At 38.2% G+C, this 13,101-nt stretch overlaps 1 protein-coding gene across 3 annotated transcripts in view; it reads left to right on the top strand.

Moving 5' to 3' along the window:
- LOC131978962 (calcitonin gene-related peptide type 1 receptor) overlaps positions 1 to 13,101 on the top strand; it is a 43,309-nt gene that overhangs the window by 17,678 nt on the left and 12,530 nt on the right. For all 3 annotated transcript variants that reach the window (XR_009395017.1, XM_059342812.1, XM_059342811.1), the window contains exons 2-7: positions 7,221 to 7,329; positions 9,179 to 9,332; positions 9,606 to 9,716; positions 10,873 to 10,985; positions 12,689 to 12,780; positions 12,890 to 13,016. Coding sequence is in view for 2 of the 3 variants with exons in the window: in XM_059342811.1 (XP_059198794.1) it covers positions 7,221 to 7,329; positions 9,179 to 9,332; positions 9,606 to 9,716; positions 10,873 to 10,985; positions 12,689 to 12,780; positions 12,890 to 13,016 (706 nt within the window). In the remaining variant the exon portion in view is untranslated. The remainder of the gene's footprint in view (positions 1 to 7,220; positions 7,330 to 9,178; positions 9,333 to 9,605; positions 9,717 to 10,872; positions 10,986 to 12,688; positions 12,781 to 12,889; positions 13,017 to 13,101) is intronic.

Raw genomic sequence — 13,101 nt, 5'->3', positions numbered from 1 at the left:
TCAACTTGCCAAGATATTCTTCCCCTTCCATTCATTCACCAGCTGTAGACCTTAGGTACTGGACAGTTTCCCAGCTACTGAACAACTCAGTGTTAGGGCTGTCACTATTTGTTACAGCCAAACACATACTGCTTTTCTGGGGCTTTTTTTCTGGAGTTTTAGTACTTTTTAACATAAACATATCCCTAAAAATCCCTAAAGCTGTGTGTACGTACAGCAAAATACGACTCGCATCTACATTTTAGACTGTTCTCGTAGTAGTAATGATCAACGGCGATGCAGAGTTTAAATGGTGGATATCACACTTCGTGTCCTGTGTGAAAACAAAAGTAAATGACTATTTACATTTCTTGCGTAACTTCCGTGGCTCACATCACCCTCGTAGCTACTTCACTTCCGGTATTTACATACATTTATTTACTGTTTTAACTGTCTTTTATAACGCCTAACCAGGAGGGTTTTTTTTTTTTTTGCCTTAAACCTAGCTCAGTGGTTATGTAGCCTAAACTGCTGAGATCACACAATCAAATGTAAACCTTTGTCAGTATGGACATGCTACTTAATTGGATTGGTTAGATTCTCGACAATTCAATCGTTTAGTCAGTTAAATGGAAACCATGAACGCCAACATTAATTCAGTCAGAGGAGAAAAAATTACGAGATTGCGTGAGAATTCTATGATCATGCAAGAATATTGCACTGAATAGCTCCTGCATTGGAAATGGTGGCCACATTTTACCATGGCATGGTTATACTGCCCCATCCTTTTTAAATGTGTTCCTATAGTATATCTTAATGAAGAAATCTAGATCTCACTTCTTTTGCAGGTGCAGTCTGTCTGGAAATATAAATGCTACATGCTTATATAAATAAAACTGTGCTTGGACCCTGAATCAAAGATCCCTGAAATTATATTTGAAAACGGATGGAGAAAGCACACTTGCTCTTTTTATTACCCCAGTGACCAGTTTTGTGTTTGGCTTTCAAAGACTGATAACAGTATCAAGCAAACATTGGCGTGCAAGAGTGCAGCATCTATTTTCAGCATGCAGTATCAGTTGAGATTGTCTTAGCCCCGAGTTCAATTGCTAGAGGGCACTTCCACTATTACAGGAGTATGGAGCAGTAGACATGTTAAATACCACCTTAAAAGATGAATTACCATGCATACTTGTCACACTGTGATGGTTGCCCACTGATAAGAAGGTTGGTGGTTAAATCCTCAAACTTTCCTCAAATGTAAGCTTCACAGCTCTGCATTTTTTTGAATGAAACATCAAAAAAATATCCTAACTTTGCAACGTTATTTCGACAACTTCCTGACGCACATGGTGCCTATAGATTCCATAGATCTTTTAGTTTCATATGATACCAGTATCTCCAGTATATTCCTTAAAGTGAGCCTGAAAAAAAAAAAAAAAAATGGCTGGCCATTGGAACGCTAAATATTGATACTTGGCGGCAATGAATTGATATAATATTGCCACACAAAATATCACGATACTATGCTGTATAGATTTTTTCCCCCAACCTCTACCATCTGTAGTGTCAAAACACTTGGAGTGGTCGTTAAGACTAGAAAAGCTATATAAGTGTAGTGCATTTACCATGTACTTTATTTGCCATTTGCAGTACATTTAAAGGAATATTTGTTTGTGGCATTTGTGACAATATGAACAATAATACCAGAGACATGGGGAAAAGAAAGCACACAGTTCACAAATTGATTGTTAGTGCCTCTGCATGCAGGGACTCAATCAGTTCGGCTGGCTGCTCCCCCTCTCTAGTTAAGCCTGTATCCTGCTATAGAATAGAGCAGTAATGATGTTATGGGACCTCACCAGCCTAATGGACATCCGAATGCCACTGAGCGGAACTTAGAGTATGGGGCGCCAAACATCCTGTTAGGGCAGAAGGATGTTTACAGCACAGTGCAACATCTCTGCAGGGACAGTGGGAGTTGATAAGTACAGGCTGAGCTCTGGCACTGGCCGAGAAGACAACAGCTGTTATGCATAGACTGTTTTTCCAGGTATCTTTCTGCTCGCTGGCGGATGTATTAGGTGACGTCAGCTCTTGTGCAAAGTGTACATGACTAACCACTTCTGTGAAACACTCTGAAGTACTACAGACAATAGTGGACCACCCACAGTTCGCACCGTTTTGTGGTTGGATGAAGTTGACCCAAACAGATCAATAATCAAGTGTTGGGCCTCTGTAGAGGTTGCTCTCTTAGCTCAGAGCTGGAATTAGCAAAGTTTTCATGAAGTAAATGATGTTTTCAAGGTTTTTGGTTTCATGGACCATCATTTGTCTGTTCAATCTTTTCTTTATATGGACTCCAGCACACTGCTACTGATGTATAACTATACTCTGAAAACAATTATGGGTGACAGGTAAGGTCATGGAAGACTATTAGTGGTGTCCACATGAAGCTTCATGAACCACTAGTTGTATTTGTTGATCCCATGAGATGGTGCTCTTGTTTTAAAGAAAAAGACGCAAGACATTGTTGTGCTTTCAAGCCTTTGTTGAACAGAGAGCACGAACTAGTCAGAAATCAGAAAAAATGACCCACAAAGCTTCATGAAGCTTCATGTGGTGATCACTAGAGATTACATCAGTACAGTATGGTTTCCTTGTTTGTTTTTTTATTAGTGGAAAGAAATGTTGCCAATGAACATGAATGGTTATTATAAATGAATTCCATACTGTATCACAGTGGCAGTCAGGGTTGGTTTGGGACACATAGAATTAAAACCATATTGTCATGTGTAATACAGTTGTCATTTGGTTTAAATAAGGACTAGCTATTTGAAAGATGTTTTCAGAACCACTTAAAGGACTAATGTGCCTTTAAGAGTTCCTTACCCAAAGTATTATCATCCATTCACCCTTGTTGAGTTGATCATGTGCTTCCATATTGGCTGTTTAATACCATCTGTTGAAACATTTTTCTTTATTTCCATTATAAACACGGTATTTATGGCAGTAGTGAGCAAAATGTCAAGCTGGAAATTTCCACCATGACAAATAGATTCCATTTAGATAGGAGGGGTCAGGGTGATTTCTTCACTACTACCTTTAGGATTAGTTATTAAACGGTACTGTCCACTGAAAAAACAAGCCATAGCCAAAGAAAAATGGGATAAGAAACAGATCACAACAAGCTTGAAGCAATATTCACGCAGCTATTGGGAAAGCCTTCTGCAGCGTCTGTTCTGTGTAGCCATCTGACAAGATGTGTCCTCTGTATCCCTCTGCTAATGTATGAAAAAGAGCCTTTGCCAAGAAACAGCTGGGGAACTTGGAAAAGCAGAGCACTGTGTGTGTGTGTCTGTCTGTGCGTGCTTTTCTGTGTGTTTGCACGCATGTGTGACAGAGCAGCTGATCTTTTCCTGGCTGTTTCTAATTTGCACATCACCATAATGTTTTACAATCCCACTTTCAGTAAGCCCCTCCTCCTCCCCTCCTCTCCCCGGGGTAATGCAGTTTTAACTCTGAGCAGACTTCAGGAGGCACAGGGCCAGTCCCTCTGGTGACAGAGCTGCACTTGTAGGAATCAACTGGGTCAAATCTCTCAGTGATGTACTGTCTGACAGCCTCCTGCTTCACCTATTTTGCTGTTGTTTTTGCGCCTTTATTAGAAAGTACAGCTGGAGATAGACAGGAAGGGAGGAGAGAGAGAGCGGGGACGACATGCACAAAAGTGCTGCAGCTCGGGGGAGAACCCATTGCCTCCTTTTGCCTCCTTTTGCCTTCTCCTTCAGTGTGTTTAAAGACTGCACTAGATGTGTTTGTTTTGGAAACCAAACAGTGAATATCTGAGTTTTTAGCAGCTGAAGTTGTATAATCGTATATATTGAGATATCTTGGTAAATTGATCCAATATAATAACTCACATTCCTCAGAAAATCTGTTCCCATTGTCTTACTATAAGTTACATGTAAATGGAGTCAATATATAGCTGAAAACATGTATTTTCATTTGAATCTGTCATGTTCATATTGCTAGTTACTTTTTAATTAAATGAGAAAATACATTTCAACATACAGTACATTTCAACCTTTAAAGATTTAGATTTAATGGGAAAGATTCCCATTAGTTTTAATAATAGGCTTTAATAAGGTATTAACACCCATTTTATACAAAATACTAATGTCGCTGAAGGTTGTGCATGTACTGATATAAATTATATTCAATATTAATCAAAACACAAAGACTCTGCAGTCTGTTACCAGCATGAAACCAAGATGGTTGACAAACTAAATTAACTCCTGCTACACCATTATCAGTGGATAGAGCTTCACTTCTTCCATTAATACCCTTTACAATAAAAGCCCAACTTGAATTCACTCACAATTAAATGGATTGCAGTAATATAATGTAATGTAAACTAAAATAATGTTTTGTATGTTACAACCTCTTATACTACTACTCCCACAGTAATACTAGTATAACATAGCTTACACATATTTGAATTATGTTCAGAGGAAATGTAAAACATGTTACATGTGTCACTTCTAAATTAGGAAATCCCACAAAGGAGCGAGGGAACTGACTTTGTTTTGTTATTTTGGTTTGCAGAGAATTTTAATTGAGGTGGACTACATACAGACTAATTAAACATTTTTACTGTATTGATTTTGAGCATTGGCAAAATAAAGTCCCACATTTTAAATAATTCTACTACTACCACTTTTCTAGTTTGTTTTTAAGAAAGAAAAAAAAGATTAAAATCAGAATTCGAGTGTGTTTTTGAAAAAATTGGAGATTGTATTTTTGGGCCATATCGCCCAGCCCTAGATTACATTTAAAAGCCCCGCATCTTGTGAATATTCGCCTCTTGAATGCATTTTCGTTTTTCCCTCTTTCAGAGTTTGTTCAGCTGTTCGGTTACACCAAACTTAATTGACTTGAGATGTTCCAAATAAAAGTGATGACCTAGTTCCTTTGGGGTATGAAAGCCGTTATTCAATTTCGCTTCTGAATAAGATACAATTCACTCCCAAAGGCCATCCTGGGTTCAGGTTCTCTCTCCGTCTCTGCCGTCCCTCCTATCTCCTGTTGTTTCTCAGCTGCTGGAAGCAAAATACTTATATTGTTTCAAAATGAAAGTGATGCTGCCAGTATAATCTGTGATTTGTATCAGGTGTTTTAACAATGCTATCAAGCTGTTTCTGGTGATCTCGCGTGCAAGTATGAATCATTGACTCGTGCTGCGATAAATAAGACAAAAAAAAGAATAAAAAAGCAGAAAATAAATGTTAAGAGACGTGTTACAGAGGACCCAGGAAGAAAGCTACCATTATAAGCTTCAAACTCAAACCAAAAGGAGAACATGCTTCAGTGTATGTGGCACACAGAGCCTCCAGAGTCTGAACAAAAACAACTGGAGCAGTTGCAAACCTGTACCTCTCTGATAGTTGAACATTAGCTGCAGCAGGCAGGCTTAAACCATCTACCCGCACAATAGTACACCCAACGTTTTGCAAAGCAGATTTGTACACCCGGGGGGATATGTTTCCATTTGAATTTTGTCTCATCTGCTATGCAGCAGCCGTGACATGAAATCCCAGTGGCCTGCAGCTTTGCCGCAAACGACTGTCTGTGATTCTGCTTTGATGAGACACCAGCGTCACCTTTACACGCCCACTAACCAATTTAAAACTGCTGTCACATTTGAGAATTTCTGATGAGGTGCAGAGGAGATAGGGCTCAGAAAACACACAGCGGCAGTGAGAGCATGGGGCTTTAAGTCTCAGCTGTGCTTCCAAGACTTCTGTCAGGGAACAGGAACTTTCTGAGATCGATGTGGTTTTTGTTGGGCTGATTCCAACTGCTTATAATGTCAGAGCTGTGTTCTTTGATCACCAAGCCAAAATACTACCATTGTGGGCACATTTACCTCTAACACCATCTTACAGCTTGGGATGGCGTAGATATGGGTGTATTCCTGTTATTGAGGCAGGGTGATGATGTCAGATTCGTGTTGTCACTACTCTAGAGCGGTTGCTGTTGACAGTCAGGAGATAAAATCTCATTTTTAACCCTTAGAGACTCACTATATTCCAGTTTTTAGCTTTTTTTGGTAGGGGCGGATGATGTTCAGGGGGAGATAGCAGGTCAACAGTAGATGTCATGTAGAAGTGGTTTACACCAGCTGAAAGTTGGGCACCTGAAGATTGATTTGAGATGCTGCTGGAGCTCTGTGTGTATCTAGTTTCTAATCTGTCATAAACAATGGTTATTTGTTAGAAAAATCCATGCTGTGATTTGTTGTCAAAAACGTACAAACTGGTGATTTTTGCAATAATTGCAATTTCCGTGATTGGACAGCAAGCGTTACTGTTCTCAAAACTGCTGAGAAACCACCTCATTATCAATTTACCTTGAAAAGCTAAACATCTCCTGAATACCCTAGGTCTCTAGTTAGTGGTTGTAAAGTTTCATGAGGCTGTGAGTCACAGCAGTCTCAACTATGATGAAATGCTGCTATGGGGATGAACACCATCACACATAAATAAATTGGGCTCAATGAATCTTCAAAAGAGTCATCTTTCCAGTGATTGACCCAATTTATATAATTCCTAGACAGTTTAGGGACCGCAGTATGTAGAAATATTCAAATACAATAGGTAAAATAACTTAAACCTGTATGGTTTCTGCCTAAAACTGCATGGGGTTAGTTTAAAGTCTGTAAAGCTTAAACTTGTGGGTACCAGTATAACACATTTTTAGTCAGATTTCTTCAAGTGAGAGGCCAAGGGACTCCTTTGAAAATGTTCATGCCAGTTTTTCCCTTCATCGTCTCGACTAGTCGTCTAGTTTTGCTTGAAACCAATATCTTTACGCTGGCTTTAAAACTGGGCCGCTACAGCCTTTTAAAGACAGTAATGTCGAATGCGTTTAAAGACTAGATCCTGTACTGCTGACATTGCGTTTTTGAAAAAAAGAACTTCCTTAAAAAAATCTGTCTATGCTGTAAAAAAATTTGTTGAGTGCATGCTGTTGAATCTAAGTTTCAGTAATTGTGTGGTCTGTTCCCAGCTTAATTGACTGTGATAGCAAATACAGAAGGAATATTTCTGTGGATTAGAGCCACTGGGTGAGACATTTATCAACAGTGGAAGAGATAAGGAGTGCTATGAAGTGACTTTTATGAAGGGATTTAATTTTACTTTAATGACGGTGCTTCATTTTTTTCTTCTCCATTCCAGATCTGCTGCTGGGAAATCATTAAGCTGCTCTGACATGGCCAAGAGGAAGATGGATAGCATCGGGCAGAGTGGGATGGTGGCACTCATACTGCTGTCTAATCTAACAAAGGTAGGAAAAGCAAATGCTAAAACCAGATTTACTTGATTTATTACAAATATTTATTTATTTATAAATACTGATTACAAATGCTGTACTGAAGTACAAATCTGAGGAACTTGTACTGAGTATTTCCATGTTCTGCTACTTTTTACTTCTACTCCACTAAATCTAAGAGGAGATACTTGTAATTTTTTCCTACTTTTAGTTCGGCTACTTTTCAATTGACAATGTTTTACATTCTCCCAGTGAAACCATGTATCTCCAGATTTGTTACATTCGAATGTTCATGAGTGAAAAAACTGTGTCTAGATTTTGAAACACTGTCGTCATCTCCATCAGGCATTAGTCTGGAGGGGATCATGCGTTTGGCTCTGTGTGTGTGTGTGTGTCTTGTTTGCTCTGAACCTCTAATTTCACTACTACTGGAACCATCAGCCTAATATTTTGTGTGCACATTTATAACTTGCTCAAGGACCTCTCACGGTTTATATCGTCTTTGACAAATGACGCAATTTTTGCCCTAAATCACAAAGCAGAAGCCGTTTCTGGCAATCGACGAGGCTAAAAACAAGTCTTGTTGCAATTTGACATTTTCCACTCCACAATTCCCAATTAATTACCCTTTCTTTGTTTTTTGAGGTTGTTACCGTGGTGTTTGTTTTGCAATATTTGGTGCTGAACCAAAGTGATAAGGTTCTCCACATTGTTCCCCCATTTTACCAGCAAGCTAGCTATGACTTGGAGATATGGCTTCAGTTGGGACTTCATAAGTCAAACATATAAATCTGTTAAAATTTAGGGCCGTCTGAATAATTGTCCCCCACAGTGTTTTACAGGGGTGTACAAGCATTAAAAAGAATCAACAAAATCATTTTTTTCATGCTGTATTGAAGACTTGAAATCTGAGATTATTGCCAAAAACTCAAAAGGACAATACAAACTGAGATAATAAAACATTGAAAAAGTACAATCATTCAATCATGGACTTTTATACAATCTGGCTTTTTAGAACCAGTCGAGTCGCCCCCTGCTGGCCAGTAGAGATTATGCAGTTTTAAACGCACTACTGCATTGGCTTTACTTTCCCCGCCTCAAATTCCAATAATGATCGAATGATCTACACTTAATGTAAAATCAGTTTTTATAAATGTTGGTGCTAATATTCAGACAAAATTCTGTGCCCGGTGTGAAATAGTTTTAACTGCATACTCAATATATAATCAATATTATGATCCGCTAATGTTAGACTTGATACATGATGAGATTCAACTTGTCTTTGTTTGGGAGAGGAGAGGGAGACACACCTGGTGGAGATCTACACCCTACTGAGTGCACTTTTCTAGTTTACTATCCAGCCGTGACTTCATTTGACCTATTTAGACGAATTGATGTCAGTTTCAGTTTATGTTGGGGATTTTGAGAAGGATTAAAAAGCTCCTTCAGGTTACTATCTGCTGTGTAATAAATAAGCTGCACATATCTGGTTGGCAATACTTCTGCATAGATGTCATATTTTCCATTGAGCACAAATGGATTTAATGGGAGCTTGTGTATGTTAGACTCCCTTTCCTGGCGTTCTAAGTAGGATATAATGGACCGTCTTAGTTTAACACATCCCCATGGAGTCAGAATACACAGCTGGAATCGAGTCCAGACGTATGCTTGCACGCAAATACTTTTTTTTAAAGTGAATCTTAGTGGCCATAGGCTTTAAAATAACATTATATCTGCTGAATTTGCCTGCTCTGTGGTCTTCATGTCCTCTGTGAGATATCATCCTGAACCTGTTTGGACAAATCTCTCTTGATTGAAACAAGAACTGAAAAGATTTATTCACTTTGTCTGTCCTTCCTTGCAGATTTTTGTGAATGCAAGCCTGGAGGTAAATGAAACTCAGCAGCAACATCCAACCAACGTCTACCATGACATGGGACTCACCAGGAACAAGATAGTTACAGCACAGTTTGAGTGCTATCAAAAGATAATGAAGGACGATGCCCAGGGCAGACAAGGTAAGTCGTTATGTTTCATGTCTCTGAACTTTACAGGCGTCTTGGCTGAGTAATGGGAACACACTGCTCGTAAAGTTCAACGCTTGTAATTTTGGTCTTAGAGTGGTAGAACAATGTCCATTCGACTGGATAATTTGATTGTTGTAGTACAACTGCCTCTGCAATATAATAAATAAATTAAAATATTTTTACAGGTACTAAGTTATTCATTCTAAATTTGAAAATTGCTACTGACACGCCATAGTGCCTAACATTTTTTTCTTTTTGATTTAGAACCCATGTGTAACCGCACTTGGGATGGCTGGCTGTGTTGGGACGACACTAAGGCAGGAGTGAACTCAGAGCAACACTGCCCCGACTACTTCCAGGATTTTGATCCTTCAGGTAAGACCTATGGCTTAAAGTAGCTCTGGAGGTGCATTTGCACCAAGCATGTTTACTTTAAAGTGGTACCCCAACAATTTAGTATTGGTCTTCCATTAATTTGGGGGACCTTACTATGACAGGTCAATGAAAATATTTAAAAATTGAGGCAGCAGAGGCGAGATATCCATATGTTTTCATTGGTTCAAGTTTACAGTGTACTGCAGCTAAGAGGTGGACTTAGCCACCATAACGTCACCCATTGGTTTGTTGACTACCTTTTTAATGACTCAAGTGAGGGATATTGGCTGTTGCCATCTGAGTTATTAGCTGTCAAGCCACCAACTCTTTTTTTTTTATTTCTTTTGGAGCCAGAAGTGACCCTATTTGGACATTAGTGCTAGCTGGCTAGCTTGGTTACACAGACAACACCCAAAACAACACTGTTCTGGTAACTTGTCAATCACAAGGTAGCTAGCCCTAAATCATATTCTGCTTTATTGTCTATTTTTTTTTGTAAGTTTGACCATAATTTAGTAAATTAACATCATGTTGTATTGAAGACTTGAAACTAGAGATTGTTACCAAAAACTCATCAGGAAAATCTAAACTGAGATAATAAAACATTGAAAAGTACAGTAATTGTATCATAGACTTTTATACAACCTGACTTCTTTTTTGAACCGGTCGAGTCGCCCCCTGCTGGCCAGTAAAGATGATGCAGCTTTAAGTTCCAATAATGCTGGATTCTACACTTTATTTCAAATTTCATCAAATATAAGGCTTTACAAGTACAAGTAATTAAAGACATGCATATGATGCAAGCTTTTATAGAGATGTATTAATTGTGTTTACATGTTTGCAGTGGTCTACATTCATGCATGTGTTTATAAAAGTAAATTAGTTTTAATTGCTGAAAGATTCTGAGCGATAACTTCAGCACGGCACATCTCAACAGGATAGGCGGATGTATAATTAGATTCAGTGCCTCTAATTATTGCTGTCAGTATGTTTATTAATATCTGACTGTGTGTCCAAGGGGATTTTCTGTTTGACTCAGCCCCTGGTTTTACCACCAGCTTTGCTGCAAAAAAGAAATACCAAGAAATATCCCCTATAATGAAACATTACCAAAAGGTGGTTGCACTTCATATGTTTGTGTAATTTCCACCTGCAGAGATGGTTACAAAGATTTGCACCGACAATGGTCATTGGTTCCTGCATCCGGAGAGCAACCGGACATGGACCAACTACACCCGCTGCAATGAACACACCAAAGAAGGCAGAATGGTGAGTCCCTTAATGAACTAGCATTAGATGCATGTAGAATATAAAGGATTGACTCATGGTTAGAGCTGACCTTTTAATAGATCTCCGGGCAGTTACTGTATATCTGCAGAGATGAGATGTCAGTGAAAGGTCACTAATGTCCATATCACATGCATCATTTGTGGTGGCAATAGATGGTAATTTCGTCCACATATATTTAACTATATAACACAGTTGCACACAAGTGTCATGCTTGTGTGCAATGACATGGCTGAAATGTGCAGCTTGTCCTGAAGGAGAAAAAAAATGTGGTCATTAAAGCAAAGAAACATGTGTAAAAAAAAAAAAAAAAAAAAGTGTCCTTTGGGGAAGCCTCAGGGTGCCCTGACAATTGTACTGGTACTTATTATAACATAAAATTTGTAGTTTCTAGTGGCCTGAAAGTACTGCTGGAAGAAAGGTCAGGGGATAAAACATTAATATTCATCATCTGGGGATTATAATATTAAGAGAAAATGGAAATCTGTACTGTATATATTGTACCTCCGTAATGGTACAAAGTGTCAGTGAGTGGGGAAGTGTTGGTCAGTGGGGTGGCACTTAATAACTTGGCTGTGCAGAATTACATTTTTCTACATTCCAAAGCTTTGACTGAGGTTTTTGTAATGAACTGTTGAGTGTCTGTCATTGTATTTTATAAAATGTGTTGAAACTGGGAGCGGTCATGAAACTAAATTTTTCTTTGCGATCAATTATTTTTATTTTCAAAAGATAAGGGCATGAAACAAGTCAAATACAGTAATACAACAAGTAGTATTCACTTCCCTTTACCCACCCACCCCTCCCAGGTTCATGAAACTAAATTTTGTTACTGTTTTTCGCCAAACTAAGACGAGTGAAATCGCTTGTTAGCTGATCTTAAAATACACTTCAATCAAACTGAACAGGAAAAAAGAAAACTTACCAAAACAGTCTTGGTCTTTCCACTGTATCAAAAATCATGAAACTCTAGTTTGGTTGATATTAATCTCAGAACCCAGCAGCTATCAGCCAGATGACAATATAGCCTCTGGGGGTGTGGGCTGATATTTCTAAGGTTTTGCTGTATCCAGCTGATATCTAGATATAATGATAGACATCTAGACTTCCTCTTCTATGCGCTGGTCAAAAGAATAGTTGTCAGAAGATTCCAAGATCGCATTTTGCCCATATATATATATATATATATATATATATACATACATATATATATATATATATATACATATATATATACATATATACAACTTTTTGTTTGTTTCACATTTTTATTTTCTCAGCTTTTCGCATTTACTTTGATTGTATATTTTGATCACAAAAAAAAAGAAAAAGCAGCCAGAGATGTACTCAGCCATTTACTGATTAGATTTCTGACGTCAATATTTCTGAATTATTATGAACTGAAATATTCGGTATGGCCCTCATTACAACATTTTCTGGTGTTCATGAATATTCCTAACAAAATTTGTGTTCTCAGTCACACAGTTCCTAATCAAACTATGTATAATAAATACACTTAAAATACACTTTAACAAGATTTCAGTGTCATCCCTACATAAATAAGGGATTTACTGTAGGAGTAAAGGATATGAGTTCTCTTCAAGAGCACATTAATGTTGTCTAACAACGTGATGAGTCATTAGGAGACCCAGCTAATCTAATTCATGTCTCTTTTTTCCTTCCAGACTGCAATGAATCTTTTCTACTTAGCTCTCATAGGACATGGCCTGTCACTGACCTCCCTCTTCATCTCCCTCGGGATATTCTTCCATTTCAAGTGAGTCAACAAACCTCATCTTAACGTGATTTACAGACAGATAAGTCAGTCCTATTGAATGCATGGCTTGGCAGAGCTGCAATCTAATGTCTCCTTTCTCTTGTTGCAGGAGTCTGAGTTGCCAAAGGATCACACTTCACAAAAACCTCTTCTTCTCTTTCGTTCTCAACTCTGTGATCACCATCATTTGGCTGACAGCAGTGGCGAACAACCAGGAGCTGGTGCAGAGGAATCCAGTGAGTCTGTGTATTTATTTATTTATATTTATTATTATTAATTATAATTGTAATTATTTTTACAATTCAATTTGAGGTGTTCCAT

Source organism: Centropristis striata, chromosome 10 (genome assembly GCF_030273125.1).
Source record: "Centropristis striata isolate RG_2023a ecotype Rhode Island chromosome 10, C.striata_1.0, whole genome shotgun sequence".
In the NCBI taxonomy this organism is placed as follows: domain Eukaryota; kingdom Metazoa; phylum Chordata; class Actinopteri; order Perciformes; family Serranidae; genus Centropristis; species Centropristis striata.
This window is presented reverse-complemented; position numbering and strand designations above follow the sequence as displayed.